We start from the raw sequence: 26,480 nt of genomic DNA, 5'->3' as shown, positions 1-26,480 counted from the left end.
GTCCTCCACAACTAGACTGAAGAACAAAATGACAGCAACTTGTCTGGTCCCCTCCCCCCAATTCCCCAGCTCTGTTCCCATCCCCAATTCCTGAGTAAAATCTTAAAAAAAAAAAAAAAAGAAAGAAAGTGGGTGTCAGGTATGCATTGTAATGAGACAAGCAAAATCGCTTCACCACAGTGACTTATGATGAGAATGAAAGGGGGCTTTTCCCAAACCATTTGAAAATGAATATCAAGGATGCCGATAGGAAGTATGTATAGATATGATTGATGTGTGTATGTATGTGTGTGTGTATTTATATATATATATATATATATATATAACACACATAAGTTATTTTAATTTCTTGTGAATTATTTCCAAATTAAAATGTGTCATGTATTTTATTTTGGGTCCCATTAGCTGCTGAAACAAAAATCACAGGCCCCAGAAAAGCCTGTTGTGATCTCTCAGATGGATCTCAAAAAGCAGGCCAAAATTAACCAACAGAACAGAAAAGCAAAGAGAGAGGCGATGGGGACAGAAAAAACAGACCAAGAGGCCACAGGAGGTCCTGTTCCAGGACCCCTGAGGAGCAGGAAGGTGCCAGCACCGCCCACAGAAGCCAGTGGAGCAGAGCACAATGAGAATGGATCCAAGAAAAGGACAAATGGTGATATTTCTCCAAAACGAGGGGACATCAAACATAAGAAGCGGAAAGCTAAGGTGACTACAGCCTTGGCTCCAGCTCCGCCCACCGAGTAAGTACTGGGAACAGGTAAGTAGAAACCACCTTGGCTGTGGTGACTGGCACGTCTGCCACCCCGCACTGCACCCAGCCTCAGTTGTCCTCATCACTGAGAACAAAGTCACAGCAACTTAAGGCCTGTCTGCTTAAGGAGGCCAAGGCTGGCGGCTCCTCCCACAGTCCCTCCCTCACTCTGTCCTGATGCTGTTCGTTTCTTGTTTATTATCTAGAATGTATACATAATGAGGGCGGGGCCTGCTTCATAGCTGTTGTGCTGCAGAGCTGGGCAGTCCCCACTAAAGATTTGTGGAATGAGTGAATGCCAAAGCCAGGAAGACCCAAGTTTGAACCCACTTCCTGCGTCTTGCCACGTAGGTGGTTGGGGGCATGTTCCCGACGTCCCCTGAGCCTCCTGTGTCATCTGGGGGGGGGGGGTCTGTGAGCTGCAACATGCTGGCTCAGTGCCCGGTGGTGATTCATACCTGTGATGACCACTCTTGGGGAGGACCAGGAGTCAGTGACCACCTCCGAGTGGCCCAACTAGAGGTGGCGTATTTGTAAGTCAGGCTGGCTGCGTGTCCTCTGGGTGTTGAGGGCAGTTGCGGAAGTTTGTAGGGAAGGATGGTTTGAGCACCTTCCTTGTGTCATTGTGCCAGGCAGGCTCTCTAGAGGGAAATAGAGCAGTCGTGACAGGCCCCTCCCTCTTGAGGCTGATAGTCAAGTAGGGAAGACAGATCATAAACTGAAATCATTTCAGCAATTCCATCCGTGTGGTCAGAGTAAATCCAATGAGGGTGAAGTTGTGGGAGCAAATGGCCAGAGGAGCGGGCTCGTTCAGCGGGGTCAGGACGAGATCTCTAAGGAAATGACATTTAAGCTGAGCACGAAAGGGAATTCACCAGGCAGAAACTTACATTCCTGTGCGGGCGTAGGCGTTTGAGTGAGAGATGGTGGTGGTTACACCACGCTGGAGGGTTTTGTTTCCATTTCATAGTCTTGTGTTTATCTGTGTTTCCTAAATGATAATGAACATATTTTTAATTAAAAGGAAAACATGAGCTTGCAGTCATTATGCCTTGTGTTGCACTGCACTCTTTGTGTATCTATAGTTCATATTTTGGATAATGAGCATGTTCTCTAATTCAAAAGGAAAGTGGGGAAAGGAGACTGTCAGGTGATCGGAAGAACAGGAGCAGCTGGGCGTTCGGGGCCCGACGGCTGTGAGTGCGTCTCCACCCACTGCATGGTCAGCCTGTTCTCCTCTCTGCTTTTTAGAGAAGACATCTGGTTTGATGATGTTAACCCAGAGGATATCGAAGCAGCCATAGGCCCAGAAGCAGCCACCATAGCGAGAAGACAGCTGGGGCACAGTGAGTGCGACGTCACGCTGGTGAAGGAGCAGGCCTTCCGCGGGTACGCGGGCTGGGCCCGAGCGGGCGGGGTCTGCAGGAGGGGCTGCTTCCCCTCCTCAGGTTGAACTGGGCAGGCACCTCCCAGTGTCCTGCCGAGACCTTGTCCCCTTGGTGAGCAGTGGGATCGGATGGAGAGCTGGTGCTGACCCCTGGTTCCTGCAACGTGGATTAAACTGGAGCCCTTGGTCCCCTTTCAGCCTGACGAAAGCCTTGGGCATGGATTGTGAGATGGTGGGCGTGGGCCCCACGGGGGAGGAGAGCATCGTGGCCCGCGTGTCCATTGTGAACCAGTTTGGGAAGTGCGTCTATGACAAATACGTCAAGCCGACCCAGCAGGTGACCGACTACAGGACAGCGGTTAGCGGGATTCGGCCAGAGAACCTCAAGCAGGGTGGGTCACTCACAGCTCATGACCTTAGAAAGGAAAAGCAGTTATGGTTCATGTTTCTCCCTTTTGTTCCCTGTCACCATAGCAAGCGTCCTGACAGCCTCCGAGCCACTGGCCCTGAGTGGCTTGTGTCACTTGGCAGTAGTGACCGGGATGGAGTGTGTTTGAGGACCAAGAAGGAGGCCGGGGGGAGGTGGGACAGGTTGTTGGGTCTCGAGGATCTCTGTGACAGCTTTGGGAGGCCATGGGAAGGTCGTGAGCAGTGAGAGGCCTGGTCTGGCTCAGATCCTAGCAGATTCCCTCTGACTGTGGTTTTCAGAATAGACTCGAGGGCTGTGAGGTGAAATTAGGAAGATGAGGCCTGAGCACCTGATCAGGGAGGTGGCTGTAAGAGGTGACAAGATGTGGCCCGACTCCAACATACCCCGAAGGCCGAGTCGGGGGCTTGCTGATGGACTGGCTGCGGGCGCAGAAGAGCAGAGAGACATCGGCATGGCTCCAAGGCTGGGGACCAGAAGAGATCCTACAGTGCTCGGGGTCGGGGCCCCTGCGCTTTCCCTGGCTCACAGCTCTGTCTGCTCTGCACCTCTGAGGCTCTCTGCACACAAAGCAAGGCTCTCCGCTCCCCGGTGCCCCAGCCTCTCGGTTCTGGGCTCTAACTGGTCCTGCTTGGGTCGGGAAGGACAGTCATGGGGTGCCAGCGTGGTCACTGCAGCCCTTCCCTTCGGGTGTGGGGGGCTGGCCCCGAGGGATCAACTGTGAGAAACCAGGCAAGCTGCCCCAGAGCCCGGGGGGCTAGAGCCACACTTGCCACCACCTGGCAAAGGACCAGTCTTGTTTTTGTCCTTAGTTGGGAAGACAAAACACCAGCCCTGGTTTTGTGTTAGATTCAGCGTCGGAGCTGTGGGACCTCCAAAGGCCCACTCGGTTGCACTGCTCATGCTGAGGAGTGTGTGGGGCTCCGGCCTGTCCTCCTCCAGAAGGGGCATGGGGCACGGGGCTCAGGCCTGTCCCTGGTGGGTGGGACGGCCTCTGTCAGCCCTCAGTCTCGGCAGTGTCACCCTGGGCATAGTTGACCCTGTTCCCCAGATCAGAACTCAGCCTGACCCATCGTCTGAGTCTGACCAGAGGTGGGAGGGTCCTCTCTCTCCCTCTCAGACAATGGCCCTGATTTATGTGTTGCTAAAATCCACTTCTTCGGGTCGTTTTCAGGAGAAGAATTTGAAGTTGTTCAGAAGGAAGTGGCAGAGATGCTGAAGGGCCGGATTCTGGTTGGACACGCGCTGCATAACGACCTAAAGGTGCTGCCCTTCCGTGCCACCCCACACACCTGCCTGCGAGCGCCAGGTATCGTTCCTTGGGGACACCCCAGGAACGATATCAAATACCACTTAGTTCTAACCATGTTCTTGGAGCAGCGCTAGGCATTTTCCGTCATAGAAATCCTTTAAAAGGTTTCTGAGGTGTTCCCACTCATTCTATCGGTGATAAAGCAGGCTCGGCGAGTTTGGTGCCATGTCCACGCAGTCAGTATGGCAGAGCTGGGTGCGGTCCCCTTCCCACGGCACTAGCACATTCCACATAGAGCCAGGCTGCTGCCTCTGCAGCTTCCGCCCAGAGGTGAGCTGGGGCTCCCGAGGTCAGAGCCCCTTCTGTCGGGAAGCGGTCCCTGCAGCCATTCCCTCACAGCCACTGAGGGAGCGAGCGGTCCAGCACTCCCCTCGCCTCCCTCTCACAGCTCGGAGGGTCCACTTCTGGTGTCCCAGAGGGTGTGGCCTCTCTCTGTGCTCCTTGAAGGTCTGTGCAGTGGGCAGAACTCACCCGCCTGTCCTGGTGAGAACCGCCGGGCAGGTGGGACAGGAGACAGCCTTTCCTGGGCGTGGGCTGTCCACACAGTGTTCCGTGGAACCCTCACGTTCTCAGCGTCTTCTATTGCCTTTTTTAACAAATCTTGAACTATTAAAAACTAACAAGTCCTCTGGCCGCCGAAACGCGCTGTGCCACCACAGGTGTTCTCACCTCAGAGGCCATGCTGCCTCCCAAAGACCCTCCTGAGGCTGTCGGTGAGCTGTGCAAACCTGACGGCTCCTGACTTCCTGTGTACGATGCCAGCTCGCAAGACTGGCAGAAGGTGGCTGCTGCCTGATTGGTGACTGTTCGTCTCCTACCTCCTGGTCTCACGGTTCTGTTTTTATTAACATGGGCCTTCCTGTTAGGTGTCATCTTGAGTCAGTGTGATGTGAGAATTTTCTTTCAGAAGCTCACATTCATATCAGTTCCTGTTTTTATTCCTGTGTGTATGTGTGTTAGGTATTGAAATTCCTTGTAAGACTCATCTAAAAAAAGGAGTTCCAGCTATAAACTAAAAATGACAACGACCATCACTATCTCCTTTTAGGTGCTGTTTCTTGATCACCCAAAAAAGAAGATTCGGGACACACAGAAATACAAACCTTTCAAGAGTCAAGTGAAGGTACTTAATCAGTGTGGTCCCCTGCGTGGTAGTTCTGTTTTGCTGGTTCACACAGCTGTTGGTTCTGGTCCCTGGTAACTGACGTGTTGGTTAAGGTGTTTGGTTTTGGTTTGGGTTTTCCTTGTAACCTTTATAACTAAAATCTTAAAAGAAAAAGTAGAGTACTAAATGCCACCCTGAAAAGTCTGTGTGACTGAGCGTAGGTTATTTCCACTTTTAATCACGGATAAGACCACCGAACATGGGTAAGAAGCCATGTCTGCTCCAGGGGGTGTTGAGGGCAGAGCCCCCCATAAGATGAGCGGGGACACCCAAGGCTGCGGGGCAAAGATGCAGGCTGACCTTCCTCTATGGACTGATGGGGGTGTCATCCGCCCTGAGTCGCGCGGTGCTTCCAGTGAAGGTCACTTGGGTTGGGATGTAGCACCCCCGGCTCAGGCAGCGCCTGCAGAGGCCTCTGCCCCAGCACGGCTGTTTGCTGTCCCCTCCCTGGCAGAGTGGAAGGCCGTCTCTGAAGCTGCTCGCAGAGAGAATCCTGGGGATCAGGCTGCAGCAGGCAGAGCACTGTTCAGTAAGTGTCCTGGGGTGACAGTCCTTGGGGTTCGGGGCCGTCTCTGACCTCACATGTGGAGTCGCTGTGTCATTGATGGAAGGTAGGGTTTGGGTGACTTCTTTCTCAGGAGGCTGCTGGTCCATAAGCAATGACATGGCACAGCAGGCTTACGGAGTGTTAATTTCTAAATGTTTGCGTTAAATTAACATGACACTAACCTGTATTGTGCTGTTTGGAGAAAAAGTCCCCAGTCTAGATGGAAGGTCCTTTAGGACCCTGTGGCCCAGGCCAGCCAACCCCCTTTGCCCTCAGTGACATGCCCTGGTGACTGTGATGAGTGCTGACACAGACCGCTGGCCGCGGCGCTGTGGCCTCAGCCTGGCTTGTGTCCCAGCATCAGGCCGAGAGTGTGCCACCCCCCCCATCCCCGCCAGTTTCCCTGTCTCTTGTTATCTGAGCATGGCACAAGGAGCACAGTTGTCCCCTTCACTCCTCGGGGGTTCCTCCTTCTGTGAGTGGGGTGCCCGAGTCGCAGGAGCGTGGTGAGGATCATGTCATGGTCACTGTCACCCGAGCACTGCCCTGCTCAGTTTTCTCCTTAACGCACCAGCATCTGGCGCTCAGGCTCGTGAATTGTGGGATTGACTGGCCTGTGGCCATGCTTGTCATCTGCTGGGAGTCATGGGGTGTTCCATGTCACCTAGATTCAGGATGCCCAGGCAGCAATGAGACTGTACGTCACGGTGAAGAAGGCATGGGAACACATGGCCCAGGACAGACGCCCTGCCGCTACTGCCCCAGACACCGGCAGGAGCCCTGCTGCTGGTGCCGCCGCTCCCGCCGCCCTGTGACACATCTCCGTCCACAGGCAGCTGTGACCAAATCATGGGACAGATCTAGTCTTCCAGAGTGGTGACAAATCCGGCAGCAGGGGCCCGGGGCATGCACGCCGTTGAGAAGAACAGCTTCCCTCTGATTTTTCCATCTAAGACCCAGTCCCACCCGCTGGGCGAGCGGGCAACATGGGCAGGGCTGTAGCTGGCGGTCGGGTGTCTGTCCTGGGCACGGCCAGGACGTGGGCAGTGGGGACCGAGGTGGGAGCGCCTGGCAGCTCTACACTTGGCTGAGCCCCAGCATCAGGACAAGAGTTAGGACTGTCACCATTCACGGGGTGGCAGCTTCACTGGGGACTCACTGTCCCATGGCAGGAATCTCCCAGCTGTCCCCTGGGTCTGCAGCGCTCTCCTCCAAGGAGGCCCCTTCCCTTGTTGCCGTGGGCAATGTAAGGAACCCGGCCAGACCAGAGCCTCAGCCTCATAGAGGACTTTTCTGTGGCCGCCTTTGGCCTTAGATGTCAGACAGCGTGTCCCTCTTCCCACCCCACTACTGCCCGCCAGGCTTAAACCTTGAGGTCAAGCCCACAATGTGACCATGCCAGGCTCGGGTTGCCCCTGAGCGTAGTGACAACAGTTATTCCCGGAGGTGGTACCTGTCCCCGGCTAGGACAGACATGCTGACCTCGGGCAATTTGAGCTGGGACAGTGAGGGTCTTTATGAGATGGGAGGGGGGGTGCATGAAACCCAAGGCTTACCTGCACCTCCTGACGGACAAAAGGCCCAAACCCACTGAGGAAATTATTAAACATAAATGCGGTTTTTATTGAGATGGAGCTGGTAGAGGTTCAATTTCTTTCCCTGGTTTAGAGTAGTCTGGAAGGACCTCTGTGTCCAATGCCACCTGATCCAGCCAGGACTGAGGGTTGTATGAAGATTGCAAATCGAGCACCATGGCCACTGGTCAGCCTTCCCCCAGGGATGGCCCGGCACCCAGGAACTGGCCTTCGGCCTGTTACCATAAGGGCATGAAATGCACACGCTGGTGCTGGGTGACAGTCCCTCCTGACACCCCCCCCCCAACCCTAAGGAAAACGCCCTCCTGTCACTGGGCAGCCCTGTGAGGTACAATACAGGAGGGGCAGGAGAGAAGGCTCCCAGTGGGGGCTTGGGGGGGTCTCAGGGCGAAGCCGACCGGCCTCCCGCAGAGCTGGGTGGCGTGGCCGCCTCCAGTCTCAGGAGCACCCTTTCTGTGTAAGAGACCAGCTCCTGGAAGAAAACGAGCAGTTCTCTGTTTCCATGACGGTCCTGGGTCCATGAGCAGTTGTTTGTGACTTAATCCACTTCTTTGAAGAGGTCTGATTACCCCTCCCCTTTAGGATTTCCACATGGAATCACAGACGGGAAGAGCCATTAGGAACTACACACAGGCCAGGTGGCTTCCACATAAACCTTGGTCCGGGCCCTGGACTCGGTGCCACCTGGGTCTGGTTGAGAGGTGGGCGTGAGGCCTGGTGTTGGCACAATAGTACTCACCAGGCTGGAGGTGAAGCGCGCCGTGACCTCCTGGACCAGGGGCAGGACGCCGCCGGACACCAGCTCGGAGAGGAGATCCTCTGAGGGCAGAGCAGAGGGTCCTGAGGCCGGGGCCCGCCCGCACCCCTCTTGGGGAGCCCTAAGCTTAACCAGCCTGAGCGTCCACAGCTCCCTGGCTTGGGCATTTCTGAGGAGGCCAGCAGGACAAGGCTGGGTCCCCATTCCCTGCAGTCTTAGCATGAACCGCGCCCCTGGGGTTCAGGAGCTGGGTGTCACCCACAGACAGCATGGCGCCTGGTGCGTAGTGGGCACTCGTGTCACGTGAACGTGACATTGTGGGGTTCCTTGCCTTCTCCCACCAGTTAGAGCTGGGACGGCGCCGCCGGCCACCGGCTTCTGGGAGGAATGAGGAACAGGTTCTCACGGTAGGAAGCGAGGTGGGCCAGCAGCATGCAGAGGTTCTCCACCACCTCCGGGTCGTCCCTGTGGAGCTGGTATGTCTCCTTGATGAGGGCGAGGCCGCTGCTGCCCTCCGCTGGCATCATTATCTGCAATGCTGCCAGCTCTGGGGAAGTGGGGGACGGGGTCATTAACTCAGCTGCACGTGCCTCAGTGCCCTCTGGGAAGTGGGTGGCAGCGGCACTGAGTTCTTAGGGTTGTGGAGTGCAGAGTGCTCGGGACAGCACTGGCCTCCACCGCCGGCAGGGGGTGCAGTTTCCTGCAGCCTGGTGACCTCCGAGGTCACCGTTTTCCTCACTACGGCTGCAGAGCTCATAAAAGCGTCTGCTATCCTTGTTTCCTCCTAGTGGGAACGTGCACCCACCTCCTTCCACCCAGGCAGCAAAAGGCTCCCTAGAGGGGTGATCTCAGCCTGTGGGCATGACCACCTGTAGGGAGAGCACTGGGGGTGCTCCAAGGTACCCCCACATTAGGGGTTAGGCCCTGCTCTTGAGGGACTGGGGGCCTGTGTAGGCAGTGACCTGGGGTGCCATGGAGACGACGCATCAGATCCTGGAGCCTGAGGGAAGCTGACACTAGAGTGAGATGACAAGTGTCACACAGCCAGCTGGTGGCAAAGCAGCAGTTCTCACGCAGACTCTGGCTCTGGGGTCCTGTTCACTGGGTTCTGATGACCCGCCTTGTGAACTGAGCCGTGCCCGTTTCTCCCTCACGACCTACAGGATTGGCAGCGCCCCTGTGACCGACCTGCTGTCGGCAGGACCTTGGACAGGGTGGGGCGGGCCTGGAGCCCAGGGCGTCTCAGAGGGAAGGCCTGACCCTGGGAGCCTCCCTCCCGTCAGGCCAAGTAGCAGACAGAGGCGGGCTTTGCTGCCCACCAGCCCAGCCCACCCTGCGCAGGACCCTGACCCCGTACCCTGAGTTGGGGCCAGATCAGAGGGGCTAAGTCACACCCCACACACACCAGCTGGTGACCATGGCCAGGCCCCAGGCCCCAGGTGTCAAGTGTCATTGTGCTGTGAAACCAGGCGTGGAGCCTGGCACAGTACCTGAGTGACAGCAGGGTCTGTGCTGTGGAGTGGGAATTGAGTGACACACCTGTCTCCTGGGCTATTACTAAGCTGTACCTATAGGAAGACCTGTGTGGACCTATACGTGTTTATGGACAGGGAAAGATGGCACAATATAGCTTTATGCAAAAAAAAAAAAATATATATATATATAGAATGTCTCCATGGCAACTTCTGGATGATTGGGACTATAGACTGTTTTTCTTTTATTTGACTTTTTGCTTCTGTTTTTGGTTTGTGGGCAGCTGGCAGACATTACTTGGTGAGTTTTGCCCCCACCTCCCAGTGGCAGCCCGGTCTGTCCCCTGGCTCACCGGACACCTTTGCGAGGCTGGCCAGCCCCCGGTAGGCGTTGTTCACCAGCAGGACCCTGTCCTGACATAGCCGGATGCTTTGCAGGAACAGTGCCACCACTTCTTCAAACTGGTGCTCCTTTATGCAGCCTGCAGACGGCCCAGTGCGGCCTGGTCACCTCGTGGGCCCAGGGTCCACCGCTCCCAGCCCCTGGGGCCCCGGGCTGCTCACCGAGCAAGGACAGCAGCCAGAGGACGGCACAGCCAGCCTCAGCCATCTCTGCATCCATGGGATAGGTGGCTAGCACCTTGGCAATGAGGACGGGGGCTTTTTCCAAGGGAGCCTTGTCCACAATAACAGCTGGAACCAGGACAGGATGGAAGGGGGACACCTAGCCGTCAGGTGCTTGCAGAAGTGGCTGTATACATGGCCCTCCACCTCTGCCTCCCACCAAGGATAACCGAGCAGAAACTATGGGGGAGAGGACAGATGTCCTCAGAGACGGGGGTGAGGGGACTTTCCAGCCCACCAGCAAGATTGTGGGGGGTGGGGATTCCCTGCGCCCCAAGGGGAGGCTTGGAAATTCTGCCCTTTGGGCAGGGCGCTCTCGGGAGCCCTTTTTCTCTTGGATGTAACTACCACCCAGGTGCTGCAGGGCCTAGAGAGGAGGGGGCGGCATTGCCTGGGGCCCCTTTTCTGAATCCAAAATGAGGACAGGATGCCAGTGCCAAGGATAACTTTCCGAAACCAGGGACTGCCCGGGAAATCCCAGCAGGTGGGCACTGGGGGTCTCCCTGGGCAGGAAGTGCCAGACTGCGAGGGGCCCACCCCACCAGGACAGCTCCTCCCCCTCTGTCCTCTCCACCTCCTTTCTTTTCCTCTGCTTTGGGGCTCTCAGGAGAGCCCTTCATGGGCCATGGCTTGTCCTGAAGTGTTTGAAGTGCAGGAGGAGGAGGAGGAGGAGGGGCCCCTCTCACCATCCACCAGCAGGACCCACAACAGGCTCAGGCCGTTGATGCAGATGTCCCTGTTTCCGGAGGAGGTGTCCAGGTGCTCCAGGATATGTTCAAACAACCTGGCTCTCTGCAGCTCCTCTACAGTGGATTCTGTTGGGTGGGCCCCGGAATAAGGACCACAGAGGACCCCTCCTCCAGGAAGCCTTCCCTGAGTACCACCTCCCTCTGTTGTCCTCAGGCACTGCAGTCCCATGCATCCCACAATACTGGACCCCTCCTCCGGGCCTCCTTCCAGCTTGGGACCCAGAAACGAGGACATGGTCCATCCCCTCGACCATCTGTCCCAGCATCTCCCATCCCATTACTGGGCGGGGCCCCACCTCTGTAGCTTTCCTTCCAAGGGACCTGGCCCTGCCTCCTGGGGACACACAGCACTCCTGAGCCTTTTGAGATGAGACCACGATTGTGCTCTATTCATAGCACTCTTTTCACTCCCCAGAGTGGGATCGATGGTGTACGGTCCATTACCCAGCCCCCAGCCCTGCCCCCACCCAGACACAGGACTCGGTGAGTGCCTTGGGCTCTCTGGGATGCCATCTGCCCATTGGGAGGCTGATACGGACCCAAATGAGGTGGTTGGGAGAGTGTAAAGGTCTGTAAGCCCTCGGTACTGCTCCTCTCCTCCACGCCATCCCCAGTCTGGCTGCCCCGCCTGCCCAGCTGGTGACCTCAGAAGCCCAGGTGCTCCATGAGCAGAGGTCAGCAGGGCAGAAGGGGCAGTGAGGGCTTGAGCGTGACGTAGACGTCAGTGTGAAGCCCGCAGTGGCACCTGGCAGGTACCGGTGCCCGTGCACAGTTGTTGAGGGAACATGATGAGCGTGTGGAGCAGACCGCCCGAAGGCAGTGCAACTGAGCCATCTCAGGAGAGGGCCCAGGACTGCCCATGCCCCTGGCACCCCAGCCTCGGCCAAGAGAGAGGCGGGCAGACCCACCCTGGCTGCAGATGATGGTGAGCAGGCTGTAGACCATGACCAGGAGCTGCTGGGCCTCAGGGTGGCTCCACATGACACTCATCAGGACGGAGGTGACGAAGCTGTCACTGGGAGCCTTGGCTGCCGGGTCCTGTGCCAGCGCTACTTGGGCGATGGAAGTAGCCTGAAGTCAGCTGCCAAAGCTGGGGGCCAGCGGTGGGTGGAGGGCATGTGGGTGGGCTCCCTCCCTGGGTGGGCTCCCTCCCTGGCTGGGGGCAGTGCCCTCACTTTGCGTGAAGGAAGCTGAGGTCGGCCTTGTTCACCTGGCACAGAGCAGGTCCCTGTAATGCTTGTTGCATGAGGGAGTGAAGGGCCCGAGGGTGGGGCACCCTCCTGGCCCACACAGCCAGTGAGGGGCACCGTGGGCCAGTGCTGGTTTCTGAGACCCTGCCGGGCCTGTGCCAGAGTGAACATCTAACACACCTTGGCCCAGGATGCGGAGCAGCAGGGAGCAGGCACACAGCTGGATGTCAAGATTCCTCTCGTGTTGCTTCATGACCGCAATCACCTCCTCTACCAGCTTCCTTTGCCACGGCATACCTGGTCAGGCGGGTGGCATAGGAGCAGGGTGAGAGGGGGTGTGGACCAGACCAGGGAGCAAACACTGCTGGAGTCTGCAGGGCATCGCACATGGGCCCGAGGTGGACGAGCAGGTGACGAGGCAGCGTGCTCAGTCGCCTGCTGAGTGCTCGCTGTGTCTGCCACAGGCATCTCACGCCAGCAGCTCTGCAATCGTGGATCCTTGCATTACTGTGCTCACTGTGCAGATAACTGAAGGGCAGGGCACTTGCTTTGAACCCAGCCTGTCTGGCTCCAGAGACCCTGGCCATACCTGCCCTGAGAGTGGACATCTGTGGCTCCCACAACTTTCCTCTGTGTTGGGGCCTGTGCTGTGCGCTGGGAGGGGGCGAGAGGCAGTGGCGGCGGCTGAGGGTCCATGCCAGCCACGCTCCCCCACAGCTGCTTCCCCTCTCCAGGCCGCTCTCCTCGACAGGAGAGTGCAGAGAGCAGCACCTCCATCTCAGGCTTGTGGTGAGATGACAAGACAAAAGTGCTGGCACCCAGGAAGTCACGCCATGGCAACGCCATCTCCCAGCCTGTCTGAGGCAGGTGTGGCTCGGGGGTAGCAGGGAAGGCCACCTTGGGAAGGGGCCCAGCAGCCTCCCTCAGTTCCTCCAGGAAGGCAAAATCTCCCTTCCCATGGACTCTATCCTGGCCACAGCCTAGCTGCAGGGTCAAGGGCAAGGAGGAGACAGGGGAAAGGCAAATGGCCAATATGAGATTTCTGCTGCCTCATTACAGGGCCAGGATGGGCCTCTGTAATCCCTGGTGCCCCAGCCACTGGGACAGACCTTTTGTGGAAGGAGGGGTGGTAGACAGATGGACAGAATGATTGGATGAGTGGGTGGGGTGGGTGGGTGGATGGATGGACGGATGGATGAGTAAGTGAATGTAATATTCAGGCTGGTGACACAAAGGGTGAGTGGAGACATTTTATGAAACCACATTTTGGCAAAACTAAAAAGATGAACACTCATTGATGGAGAGTTTTGGGGAGAGAGGTGCTATATGCACTGTTGATAGGTGGGTACGCTGGAACATGAAAGGAGAGCAATTTGAAGGATCTGTGAAGTCTTCACAGCCTGAACTTGTAGGAATTTATCCTACAGGAACACGTGAGCACACACTTAGGCTCCAGAGTGCTCAGTACAGTATTGTTTACAACACTGAGAAATTAGCAACCACCCGAATACCATCAGCAGTGGTGGGAGAGATGGGGTGTCTTCAGCATCCATTAATCAGGCGAAGGGAGGCCACTAGGAAGGGTGTGGGACCCAACCCGCCCCGTCTCTGCTCAGTAAAAGTGTCAACACAGGAAGAAGTGCAGGCTGCCTATTCCAAGCAGATGGGAAGACGTGGAGCCGTATGGGAATGTAAACCAGCCCCGGAGGTGTCAGAGGCACTGCCGGAGAGCCGGCCGTGAGGGGCCAGGCTCTGCCCCGGAGGAGCTGGGGAAGGCCAGCAGACTGGGCTCTACCTAGCTGCTCGTCAGGCATTCTCAGGAGCTTCTCGATGGCCTTGAGCTGGACTTCAGGCCGGCTGGAGAAGTTCTGCATGATCTCTGCAAGAAATGAGAGCATGGGGAGGCATCTGCCTGTGCAAACCCAACCTCGGCTGGCTGGGGACCCTTCTGAGGGCCAGGGCATCTGGGGCCCGGTGTGTGGGCACCACCTCATCGATTCGTGTGATGGGGCCAGAGGTGGTGCTCTTGTCATCTCCACTTTCCAAGTCAAGCAGCATGTCCAGAGTCGAACCCCAGTCTGTCTCAGAGCCTGCCTTGGGCGTGCAGTGCTGCTGTACCCCTCGCTCTGGCTCGACGTGGCCAGGGCCCTGCCCCTCTGGGCCCCCAGCAGGCTTCTCTGCCCGAGATTCACAGCAGACCACCCCCGCCCCAGAAACGAGTTGCAGTCTCAGGGTACACGTTGCAGACCCCTATCCTATGAGTAACTCGGAACCCTCCTGCCTGGGCACCATGTGAGCACCTCACAGCAGCCCATGGGGTGGGGCCTGCCATGATCCCTACTTCACATGAGGAAACTGAGGCTCAGAGGGGGTGCCCCGCTCAAGGCCACTCAGCTAGTGGGTGATGGGCTTCAACTGGACCCAGTTGTCTACCTTCAAAGCCCATGACCATGAGATATGGGGAAACTGAGCAGCTAGGGCCTCATGGGTGCCCCTTCCCCAGAAATGGGGCAGAGGCGGGAGACAAAGTGTGGAGTCCCTTGTCACAGGCAGCCCGTGCAGGGAACCACGGAGGGAGCGGAGGGAGGGAGCAACCTGCCCACACAAGGAACACAGAGGGATGGGACTTGAAATGACCTCTAGACCTTGGGCATAGCTACCGGGTGCCAGTCACTATGCTGGGAGCCCCAAGGCGCCCCAGCCTGGGGCACGTGACAGATACAAGCACATACACCTAGGGTACCGTATGCCCAACAAGCACTGTGCCAGGTGACTGGCGGCGCCCTTGACTGAGCCTGTGCATGTTCAGCTTCAGAGATCTCTACAGGGATGCACCTGCAGGCCCAGGGTCACTGCTGTACCCGTCCCAGTGCCCAGCACCATTCTGGGCACTTAGTACCCACAGAGGAAGTGCTGCTGGGTGGGGAAGACACTCCAGGCACTGGAGCCACTGTGCCAGGGTGTGGAAGTAAATGCAGGGCGTCCCGGAGGACATGGCAGTGGGGGGCTGGGTTGTGGGGGAGGCGCTGACTCTCTGGAGCAAGGACACAGCAGCCCCACGGCGCCATGGCCCACTGGGTCCTCACACTCACCTAAAATGCTGGCCATGTTGCCTTCTAACAGCATGTCGGCAACGAAGTCGGGTATCGCCTGCCCGTGCAGCGCCAGGGGGACGCTAGGGGACCTTAAGTTGCTGCTCATGAAAGTGATGTGGATCACGTCCCTGGGGAGAGTGGAGAGCTGGTGAGTTCACCTGCGTGGCTGTCCCACGACGGGACGTGGATGGGCTCACGGTGGCCTGGTGGCCCGTCATTGGGCAGCACCTCTCACCATCCATGTCACAGGCGTGTCCAGCAGGCTCCCAGCCACCCCACCTTCAGGAGGGACACGGGCTGACGCCTGTGGCTGAGGGAGGACCGTGCTGGGCCTTGGTGCTTTTCCTGCGTGGGCCCTTTCCTCTGAAAATCTGATTTTACAACTGTGTTGGTATAAAGGCGAATATAACCCATGCTGGATTCATTGGAATAGATTCATTTTTTCTTCTGATTTTAAAATAAATTAGAACTAGTACATTTTCCTGGTCCTCTGGGCCATGCCTCCGTGCCTGATGGAGAAGTCAGCCCTGTTGGCTCCCATGCACAAAGGCGAGAGCCCAGACGGTTCGTCTGGGAGAGCCACACGTAGGAGTGCCCAGCGGTCCGCAGGCGAGCCAAGATGGGTGTGAAGGCGCTCTGCAGCGTTGAAACACCAGGTGGCCGTGTAGACGTGTTCAACGATAAACCGAAAGGTTAAATGCCGCTCCAGCCCCGGGCTCACCTGACTGTTATGCGCTCTGAGGGGCTGATCTGAAGCATCTGGGGCAAAAGGGAACTGAACGTCTTCGCGTGGGGGCTCTCCCGCTCCTCCATGGTCCTCAGGACACCCCTCAGGCCGTCCGGGAGACTCCGGATGGACTTGCGAAGGAGCATGGCTTCTGTTGCCTATGAGGAGATGGGGGCACTGCTTCGTGTGCGTTTCCTCAACTAAATGAAAACTGGCCCTGGCCCCGGGGATGGAATGGGGAGACTGTGCCCGACACCAGGGTGAGAAGACCCGGCCACTACCTTCAGGAACTCGCAGAAGCCCACAGTCCTTTGACAAGAAACAGAGCTTCCAAGAGAAGCGAGGCAGAGGGAGTGAGGGACAACCCACCCCACAGTCGTGTCAAGAAGGCCATGGGCCGCATCTCTGATCCAGACCCCACTGGTAAGCGTCTGAGGGTCTGGGAGAAAGGAGGCAGCGCCGGGGCCCGCCTGTACTTTCTGGGCACCTCGATGCTTACGCGCGGGGCTGGTGGCACGGAGGCCTGGCCAGCTCGCTTCTCCCTGCTCTCCTCTGTACGTAGAGAACCTGAAGCCACAAGGCGCAGCATCGCAGCCTCCCACAGCCACGGGACCAGGGTCTGCATGGCCCTTGGCTCTTCCCTTCTCCTTCCTGTCCACAGGCGGTGTCCCTGGTTCAGGGGCCTGCAGCTGAGCTCAGAGCCAAGGCCCCATGCTGGGGAAGCGCCTCACCAGCCTGGCGCCCCTGGGTGACAAACAACCCCTGTGTGCTCAGGCCTATGTGGGTCCACTATCCACTGTTTGCAGCTAAAAGCATCTTTAAGTCAAAAAGGGACAGAGCAAGGCCCAAATTCTACCTTGGGCGGCTTAATGCACCTGAAGTAGGGTTTTTTTCATCCATAAGGTGCAATGAGGACACCCAGAGGGCTGCTGTGAGGGTCAGACGCATGGGTGTTTTTACTATTCCCACCATGGTCATCACTATCATGCTAGGGCTCCCTCAGCCCAAGGTGCGACTTGGGGAGTGCAGGGGGTGGGGCCTCCGCACAACCTGCCGGGAGGCACAGAGCACAGCTGGAGAGGGCAGATGGGAAGATTCTGCCTCTTGAGCTGAGGTGGGCATGCCCGCTCCCTGGGGACATAGGGAATGGGGGTTGAGGTGTGGCAGGGAGGGGCAGGCAAAAGGTGACTCGCCTCCATGAAGGAGCAGCTGACCATGTCGAGAATGATGCAGCCCAGGGACCAGATGTCGGCTTTCTGGCTGAAGGAGAAGTTGAGGGCTTCTGGGGCCATCCAGGACTTATGAAAGGGGTCTGTTGGCAGGAAAAGGTGGGGGTGCATGAGTCCTGTGTGCCCTGGGGAAGCAAGCAGCTTGAAAACTGAACCCTTCATCACCCTGCTTGGAGGAAGCAGGGACAGGCTACCTGCGGGGGGGGGGGAGGAGGCCTGTGGTCAGCAAGAGCCTGGCCCTTGATCTTCAGCCAGTGAGGCTGCACATCTAGGCAGGTGCCCAGCAGGCTGGCCCATGTGTGCATGTGTCTGTGTGCCCACTGTGGCCACAGAAGTAGTCCGAAGAGGCATGTACCAAGAAGGCGAAAATCTGTACCCTCTTTAAACATATTGCCCCTCTAAATGTCAGGACCTTGAGGCAAAGTTCCAGATGTCCTGCCCTAGTTTCTAAACCTGAATCCCTGACGAAAAGCCAACTGAGCAGCGTCCCCAGTCCAGCTCTGTCCCTGATAGGCCTTAGGCAGCCCCTTCCCCTTTGGACCTCCATGCCCCAGCGAAACGGCAAAGGGGTGAACTCCAAGGAGCCCTGCCATCTACAACTGCAGTAGATCCACCCATTATATCCACCCATCCATCCACCCTCCAGCCTCCACCATCCAGTCTCCATCCACCATCCATCCTCCATCCTCCATCCACTCACCATTCATCCTCCATCCTTCATCCATCCTCCATCCACCACCCATCCATCCATTCATCCATCCATCCATCTTCCATCCTCCTTCCCCCCATCCATCCATCCATCCATCCACCCATCCTCTGTGCACCAAGGACAGTGCCACCAGTACCTGCCACCCCAGGACGCTGGAGTTCTCCACTGTGGTTGTTCTCTCCATCCCTGACGGCTGTTATAGGCTCAAAGCCTAGCGCCCTCTGCCCCACTGTCTTTTCAAAGGAGACTCATGTCCCCTTTCCTCCCCTCTACCACGTCCTGGGTTATTTTAGGACTCAGTAAAGTGACCCACCCCTCACCAGTGCCTGGCACCCAACAGCCTTCCACCCCTACATGTCAGTTTCCTTTCTCCTGAGACATTTCTTCTCCCTCCAAGAAGTTTTCCATTTTCTGGGTGTCTTTTGGACCCTGCAGGTCCCCCCATGGGGTTACTTCTGCTCAGTTACAATCCAGGCAGGGGGTCTCTTAGGAGCCCACATGAGCTCAGGGTGGGCTGTAGAGGACCTTCTGAGCAAGGACAGGTTTGATGTTGCTTTGTTCCAGCACCCAGAGTGGCCGCTGCCCTCTGGACTCTAAGAGCAACCAGCACCGGGTGAACGGCCCCGCCCCCTGCTCCCCAGTCACGGCTGTCCCACGGCCTGGGAGGACCCCAGCCACCTTCCTCTGCACGGATGTTCCACTTGGCTTTGTGGGTCATGAGCGCGTTGGAGCTCAGGTCCTGCAGTTTGCAGTGGCTGCTGCTGACCAGGGCAATGTTGGAGGGCTTGAGGTTTCTGAAACCGAGAGGCACGCCTTGGCTCCCGGCCCTCGGGGGCCAGCGTGTGCCCTGAACCTTACTCCCGCCCCACCCAGTTCGGTGGCAGCAGCCCACGCCCCTCTCTCCTCAATAAATGCCCCCTTCACAGACCACTTTTAAAACACTGTTTCCTATAAACAGAACATTGGGAAAAACAAGCCAAAGACAAGTAGGAAGCCACCTAGTCCTCCCGCAGTTCCTTCCAGGTGGGAGCTGTGCCTTTGCTTGGGGACAGGTTTCCGACGGTTTCGTAATGTCCACTGACATTAACACTGGGTGGTGAGCACTTCCTCTCTACACACAGTCCACATGGCTTTTCTCTGCCCCTTGAAATTCGATACTGAACCAATCTGAAGCCATTCCCAGCCCCTCAGACCACGGATTCCAGAGCCTGAGGGGGGACTGGTCACAGCCGCGCCACCTGGCCAGAGGCCACCGTGGCTTAATCTCCAGTCCCGGGAGTGTTGTTGTTATCTGCTTTCTTTCCTTGCCCTTTAGAACCAACCTGCCCGGGTCAGCTCACGATTCACGGTTGCGTAGTGAGGGTGAATCACTGCAGGTTATCGGGGGGGAGGGGGACATTCTCCTTAAGCCTGGGAGGTGCTCTGGACAGGTGCTGGCCCTCTTCCTGGCTGCATGGACCGCACCTCTCTGCCTCAATCCTGCCCATGGGCACTGATGCCTGAGAGGACTCAGTGCCTTTTCTCCTGAGGCAGCCTGGCCCCCGGTCACCTGTGGATGATGTCCAGTTGATGCAGGTAATCCAGAGCATCCAGCACTTGGCCCAGCATGCGATGCATCCACTGGGGAGAGAGCGACAAAGGCCGGGGTTGGAGGGGCCCCTGCAGCTGTGTGGAGGGGTCAGCGACCACTCAAGGCGGCCAGTGCGATTGTGGCATGAGTCCTGAGACAGGCCTAAAGCTGGCCATGGGCTCAGAGCCAGTGCAACAGGCTCCTTCAACAGTGAAATCATGTCAACCTGGGCAGTGCCCTTGTTTCCACTCCTGTCTCTGTAGCAGAGACCTGGGGTGCCCTAGGGCCCTGGCCCTGAGCCCCACCTCTGTGGCCCATGGGCCTTGTGGGCGTCAGAGCGGGTCAAGTCTTCAGTGCCTAGTTGGGGCTTGCCTCTCTATGTCACTAGAAAGAATAGAGCCCTGAAAGAGAATGTTCTGGAAGTATTTTGTGTCAGAAACCAGATCCAGTTAGTTTCCAGGGCAGTGATTTTCAAACGGTGTTCCTAGGAACCCCGGATTCCACACTAGGGTGTCAAAGAGGGGCTGAGCGGCAGGACCCCTGCCTTCCTCCTGCTGCACCTCCCACCAACCGCCCAGGTCCCCCCTACCCCGCATTAGAATAGAGCGGCTTTACTTACTAGGATTCCGAGAACATTTTGTGCTTGAAAGAATCCCACCACTCACAGAAAGTTTGAAACCCTCTGTGGAGCCCGCCCCTGAGGCCCATGTGGGGTGAGGAGCCCATCAGCAAGGACACAATGCCCACCAAACAGAGCGGTGCTGAGCAAAAGCAGGCACCACTCATTGTGTGGGATCGTACACCTCAAGGTGAGAGCAAATGACAATCTAGCTCAGGAGGCAACGTGACCTTGGGGCAGGAGAGGCGTCGCTAACAGGACTCACAGGCACCAGCATCAAAGAAGCATTGATACACTGACTTCATTACAATTAAGAACTTCTGTTCATTGAAGACATTGTTAAGAAAGAGAATTGGCAAGCCACAGACAGGAGGAGATGGGGCAGGTACCAGTATCCAGGACATATAAAGAACTCACACAAATCAGTAAGAAAAGAAAAACAACCCAGGTTTAAATTGGCAGAAGATCTGAACAGACAAAAAGAAAGTTCCAAACGGCAGCGCTCGCCGTGGTTACTTGTCCTCACTAGAATTAAAATGTCACTCCCTTTTCATTTAGATAAAAAGGGCTGACACACTGACATGTGGGCCAGGATGTGGTGGGAGTGAACCCCGGGTCAAGCAAGCCATCTTGAAAACTGTTTGGGGTGTCTGCTAAAGCTACACACACACCTGCTCTATGACCCAATAATTCCAGGCCTTGGTATCTATCCAAGAAAAACGAGACTTTAGGTCCACCCAAAAAAAAAAAAAAACCGAAAAACCAAAAACACCCAGCAATGCTCATGGTCCCAGACTGGAAACAACCCAAATGCTCACAGAGCGAGACTCCTACAGGCTCGGGCGTGGCCATGTGGCACAGCGGCACCAGCACCGGCCTGGAAAAGGACAGCTTCCTGACACACTCACAGCATGGTGGATCGCCAAGGCACCAGGAGGAACAGAAAAAAACAGACACAAATGACGACATGCTGTGTGAGCCCACATGTGAGCCTCAGGGCCAGGCAGAGGTCGAACCACGGGGACTTGTGGCGTCCTAGGGATGTCCTAGGTCTTGATCCGGGGAGGGTGTGTGAGTGTAACTGTGCAAATACACCATGCTCTGCGCTTCAGATCTGTGCACACGACAGCGTGCAAATACCCCCATACACAAATATCAGAAGAAAGGCTGGCCCGACTCCAGAGGCCCTGTCCTCCCCTCCGCCCCACCCCCCGCCCACTGTGGGGCTTTGACGTCACAAGGTCCAGGTGCTCCCTAGGCCGGGTGTCCTAGAGAGTCTGCCTTACCTGAGGGTCAATGATTGTCTTTTCCTCCCTCTTCTTCTCAATGACCTCATGGAAGCTTCCCTCATTGTAGTCCATCACCAGGCAGAGGCACAGAGAGGAGATCTGCTGGGCCAGGGGCCCCTTAGCCAGGGGCCGCAGCTCTGGCCCCCAGAAGCCCAGGCCTGGGCGCTTCGGAACTGTGCCACCACCCACAGTGGCTATGGAAGCACTGCCCACTGGGGGTGGGGGTGGGTACAAGGCCCCATGAGCAGCTCCTGCTCCTCTATCTCCTGTCCCCATCTCCCGCCCACCTTCCCCCCCGTCTCCCGCCCCAGCTCCATCTACACTAATCCACATGGACTTTTCTGCAGGCTCTCCTGGCCACTGCACACACAGGTCCCTGTGCTGGGGACCCCGCCCCTTCACGAGGATTCTTTAGGGCTTCGCTTAGATCCATTTCCTCCCTCTGAGGAGCCTGCCCCAAAGGGGACCCCAGCAGACCAGGTCAGAGGCCGCAAATCAGAACTCTAGAAGGACTCTGCTTTTCCTCCTGTACTGAAATGTCCTCCTTGAGAGTTAGGGAGTGGTCAGGAAATATTTGTGGGTGCTTGCAGTGATGGCCCTTCCCCACGGCTTTCCTCATGACCAAGCTAAGGGAGGGAATGTGTGTGAGGGGGACCCTCCGCTCCTGCTCAAACCCTTCCCTGTCAGCCCCAGATGGGGACACTATTGTGGAGGTCTGATTAGGGTCTGACACTCAGCGAGAGGCCTCGCAGTCTCCCTTCACCTCTAGCTCCCACTCTCTCCATCTGGGCTAATCTGAAAGGTCCTGGGACCGTGTAAAGACAAGAAGCCATTGAGCCTATGGGACAAAGCACAGGGTTTGGGGCTACAAGGCTCGGCCTGGCATCCCACCAGCTGTTACTAGCTGTGTGGCCTTGGAGCGCTCCTTAACCTCTCTGAGCCCCAGGGAAATGAGGAAAGGACTTCCCACCCTACAGATCTCCTAGAATCTGAGGAGGAACGTGCTGCTAGTTAGTCAACTGCATGGGAGCCGCAAAAGCCAGGGGCCCAGAGGTCAAGGACAACCTGATGCCAGCTGAGGAGGGGAAAACAAGGGACCAGCGTCCTGACATCTGCTCCTTCCAGGAAAGTCAAAACTCCACCCTCGGAGACACAGACTCAGGGAGCCTCTGGCTGCAGGAGAATCTCAGCAGCTGAAAGCACTAGGCGCTGAAGTCACGCCTGCGCGCCTGCCCGGCCTCGCTTCCAGCTGTGCCACATACGAGGTAAGTAGCTGGGAGGAGCTGGTGTCTCTAAGCCTCTTTCTCCTTCCGTAAAGGGGGATAGTGGCCCCTTCTCCACTGAGGCTGTTGGGGGCTCCCATGAGATGATGCTCAGAGAGTCCCCAGTGTGGCTCCAGTAAGTGTCAAGTCAGGGGTTGCCACGTTTGGAGTCACTGCCATTGCCACTCGAGGGGTTACAATGGTGTGGGGGAGCTCTGTGCTCAGGTCCCTTGTTCCTGTGCCCGAGTTGGCGCCAGCTGAGCCTGCAGGTGTCGGCTCTGACTCACCTCGCCATTCCACATGATGAACAGCTCATGGTAGGTGGAGATGTGGTCGTGCTGAAGCTTCAGCAGGGGCATCAGCTGCAGGCACGAGAGCAGAGAAAGGGGGACGTCTGGGGGACACGGTTCATCAGCCAGTGCTGTCCCCAGACCCCCAAATGCAAGCGTCCAGCTCTGAGCATGGCAGGAGAGTGGGCCCAAGGAGGCTGTGCAGCCTGGTGGTTAGGGGCCAGGCCCCGTGAGGGCCCCGTCTTCAGCCTGTGCTGGCAGCGCTGTGAGGAGAAACCTCAGCCTGTCTGAGCCTCCTAACCTCATCTGAAAATGGCGGTAACAGTGCTATCTGCCCCACAGGTGTCATGAGGACTAAGTGAGCTGATGCAGGCAAGTGCTGGGCAGACAGGAAAGAGCACAGTCAAGGGTGGCTGGAGAAGGTGGTGTGGCCACAGGGAGGAGCTGGGACACCGAGGTACCCAGGCCCACCTCGCCTCTGGGTCCCAGTGACCTCGCCCCAGCTGAAAGTGCTTTGAGAAGGAACACCACCATTAGGCGGCAGAAATGGCTACCTTAGCGACTAAGAGCTGAAGAGCCAGAAGGACGACGGCTGGTGTGGAAGGCTGGGTGTGACAGCAGGTCGCCCGGGGGATGCGGAAGGGGACGTGGGAAGCTCTGAGGCTCTGGGGGCTACAGGTGGGCGCTTTCTTTCACTTTGTCGGGATGTGGCCTGGGTCCATCCCTGTGGGTCAGTCACACTGTGGACCCAGTAGCTATTTGCTGGTAAGGGTAGCAAGAGGACAGTTCCAGAAAGAAGACAAACAAGTGACCATTAGATAGAAGGGCAGACAGTTAACTTCACGTGAAATTCAAGGAAGCAAAGCAAAGTGGTCAGAGCCATTGTCTGGTAGAAGTTCAATTAGAAGTGCGTGCAGCTGTTATTGCTATTAATATAAATTAGGATAGTATTGCCTGTTCTGACTGGCAGGGTTAAGAAATGCAAAATAGTTTACATTTTCTTTGTTGCACAATTCTGTATTTTCCAAATTTCCTAGTGTAACTAATACTTTCATAATTGAAGAAAAAATATTTTAAAAGATGGTTATTGGTAGATTCACCTAGGGACCTGGCCAACATTTCAACTTGATCTTCTCTGAGAACATATATGCTGAATTGTCAGCACCTGGATTTGGAAGTGAGCGTTTGGGCACAGACTCCCTTCAGGACCTGGGGCTTCTGGCTTCACTGCACAGGGCAAGAACTGGTTCTGACCCTCCCTGTCTCCACCCAGGCTCCCACCCAGTCACTCCACAGGAGGGTAACAGAACAGTGTCTGTGTGTTCTGTCTGCATCATGTGCTCTAGGGAGAGACCACCCAGAGAGTTACCTCCTCCAGGGCCTCACTGGCATTATGATAATCAATGCATTCCACCTGCAGGGGCACAAGAGCACTTGCTCAGTAAATGTGTAGTAAACCACCACCACCACCACCACCATTAATTCACCAGGGTGCTAGACTCCTACCACTCATGTCCCACCACATGGCTCCATGTGGGGCCTGGAGATGTTCCTAAGGCTGGGATCCAAAAATACCTCAAGCAATGACAGTACATTTGCTCCTGCTGCAAGGGTATGTGCAGGATAGCATAATATAAATTCCGAGCAATCATTAGGGGATCCATTTTCAGACCACCTCGAAAGCAGAAAGAAAAATACTGTAATGTGTTGGCCTCAGAGCCAAATAGCTCTGTTCTGGTTGGCAAAGTGTCAAGCTCACCACTGCATTCCTCATCCGAATTGGGAAGATTGTCCCCATCACTGCACGTGGGACAGTGGGCAAACGCGCAGAGAGGAAAAGGGTGGTGATAAGGGCGGCACCAAGCTTCAAGCCCGCAACATACTTGGCTGCAAAGACTGCAGGTAGATACTGTCATCCCATCTACTACCAGATCCTTACCCAGAACCTCTGCTCACGAGACGTACACATGAAGAACTCTTATAATCGGGTGATCGTAGACGAAAACCCAGAGTCAGTAGATTATCCCCAGAGCCATGTAAAGACCCCGGATGCAGCGGCACAGCGAGTCTGCCTGTCTTCCCTTCCTCTCGTTCCAGGGGGCTCATGCTTCGGTCAATTTGGCCAAAACAGACCAAAAGCCTTAAAAATGTTACATCTTTTGACCTAGAAATGCCACCCCTCGGCACGTATCCCCCGCAGTCCCCAGAGCCAGAAGAGGTGGAAGCTGTGCCCACAGCGTGATGTTCACAGCAGCTGAGTGGGAACAAGCATGTGATCAGCTTCAACGCCATTCTTGTAAAACAAAGGGACCTAGGAGTATACAAATGCTCAGAAAAAAGACTGGAAGGGTACACAAGCCCCTTCCTGCACCCCACCCCATGTTTTTTAGAAAGATTGACTTAAAAAAGCTCCTTGATTGCCCAGAAGGCAGTCAGCCGTCCTGCCCATTGGCCCATGAGACAGTGGGGCAGTCCTCACAGCTAGCTGGCAGTGGGTCAGGACTCCAAGCCCAGCCACCTTGGGTCGAGGCCACTGAGCTGCCCACGGACAGGAGGCCTGGCAGAGCAGAAGGGCTCTGGCAGCAGCTGTCTGTGAGGCTCTCCACCTGTACAGTCAGCCCAGCTAGCACCACAGACCACGTGGGGATGCCAGGGACTCATTTAAGGCAGCTCTCTTCCCCTAGACCCTTGCTTCATCTGGACCACCTGACTTGGACACACAAAGAGCTGTCCACCTGCAGGTCTGCAGCCTACCCTGCCATACCAGCACTGATGATGAGGTAGAGGAGGGGCTGAGGGCCTGGTGTCCTGCTCTCAGCCTTGTGTGACCTTGGGCGAGTCCCTGTCCCCCACCCCACAGCTTGGCTCCTCTATGGTAAAATTGGTGGCCTGAATTCAAATTGTCTTGGGAACTGTGTGATGCTCTCTCACCCGCAGCCTCAGGGGACCTCCCTATCCTTGCCTGTCAAGTGGGGTCACGGCTCTCGCTTTGCTGGGTCGGCAGGAGAGTAAATGAGAGGACATCTTGCTGAATGAATGGTAGGTGTGGCTGTGGTTGTTATCAGAGTAAAAATGAGCATTTCCTCTCCATCAAGGTGAGAGTCACCTGAGGTGCCTCATGCCACCCCCACTTCCACACACCTCCCAAGCTGGATTTGCCTCGTGACTGCTGGCAGACAGGAATCCCGCTGTTGCATCAGGAAGCCTTTTCTAATACGGGAATGATGAGCATATGTTTGGGGGAACCACCCCCAAATGGCCTTTTACCTGCTTTATCACAAGCTTTACTTTGGTTTCTGTCTCCTCCACCACCAGGTTCACCCCCAAGGCCCCAGGATTCAGCCGGTCCAAAACCTACCAGTAAGAAGGAAAGAATCTTTCAGGAAATGCACACAACTTGTCATTTTCCAAAGTGCGCCCATCTCCAAAGCCTCCTCTGGTTCTCCTAACTTCTCTGCGTCAGGCAGAGCAAGCATCTCTGCCCGTTTTGCAGATGGAGGAAAAGGCCCAGAAGGAAGACTAAGGAGACCTTCTAAGGTGGAACCCCAGCCCATCTCTTTGGACCTGATTCTGGAGTCCTTTCCACTACCCCATGCTTCTCCAATCTGCAGAGAGGACCCAAGGGTCCTCCCAGGGTCAGCAAAGGGTTTGCTCACTCTCTCTAGTCTTCTGTGATCCCAGCTTCCGGCACCCACCTCCAAACTGGGCATC

General features: G+C 56.4%; 2 protein-coding genes across 4 annotated transcripts in view; one reads left to right on the top strand and one right to left on the bottom strand.

The window, feature by feature from the left end:
- The window catches only part of REXO4 (RNA exonuclease 4), an 11,003-nt gene extending 1,374 nt beyond the window's left edge, over positions 1-9,629 (top strand). Inside the window, exons 2-8 of one of the 3 annotated variants that reach the window (XM_019639309.1) lie at positions 406-743; positions 2,006-2,143; positions 2,340-2,533; positions 3,743-3,831; positions 4,929-5,003; positions 5,500-5,574; positions 9,108-9,629. In XM_019639309.1, the coding sequence (XP_019494854.1) occupies positions 406-743; positions 2,006-2,143; positions 2,340-2,533; positions 3,743-3,831; positions 4,929-5,003; positions 5,500-5,574; positions 9,108-9,203 (1,005 nt within the window). In that variant the 3' untranslated portion in view covers positions 9,204-9,629. Of the gene's footprint in view, positions 1-405; positions 744-2,005; positions 2,144-2,339; positions 2,534-3,742; positions 3,878-4,928; positions 5,004-5,499; positions 5,575-6,260; positions 7,227-9,107 lie in introns of those variants that run through there. The other 2 variants (XM_019639299.1, XR_002123624.1) reach the window with 2 other exon arrangements.
- Positions 9,630-10,426: 797 nt separating this feature from the next.
- Positions 10,427-26,480, bottom strand: part of STKLD1 (serine/threonine kinase like domain containing 1) — a 24,893-nt gene continuing 8,839 nt past the window's right edge. Inside the window, exons 2-11 of the mRNA XM_019639424.1 lie at positions 26,037-26,123; positions 22,767-22,841; positions 21,215-21,316; positions 19,289-19,359; positions 18,418-18,533; positions 16,995-17,113; positions 15,796-15,959; positions 15,072-15,202; positions 13,775-13,858; positions 10,427-12,276 (exon numbers count right to left, since the gene is read on the bottom strand). Coding sequence (XP_019494969.1) covers positions 11,996-12,276; positions 13,775-13,858; positions 15,072-15,202; positions 15,796-15,959; positions 16,995-17,113; positions 18,418-18,533; positions 19,289-19,359; positions 21,215-21,316; positions 22,767-22,841; positions 26,037-26,123 — 1,230 coding nt within the window. The 3' untranslated portion in view covers positions 10,427-11,995. The remainder of the gene's footprint in view (positions 12,277-13,774; positions 13,859-15,071; positions 15,203-15,795; positions 15,960-16,994; positions 17,114-18,417; positions 18,534-19,288; positions 19,360-21,214; positions 21,317-22,766; positions 22,842-26,036; positions 26,124-26,480) is intronic.

This window comes from Hipposideros armiger, unplaced genomic scaffold, assembly GCF_001890085.2.
Source record: "Hipposideros armiger isolate ML-2016 unplaced genomic scaffold, ASM189008v1 scaffold_3, whole genome shotgun sequence".
In the NCBI taxonomy this organism is placed as follows: Eukaryota; Metazoa; Chordata; class Mammalia; order Chiroptera; family Hipposideridae; genus Hipposideros; species Hipposideros armiger.
This window is presented reverse-complemented; position numbering and strand designations above follow the sequence as displayed.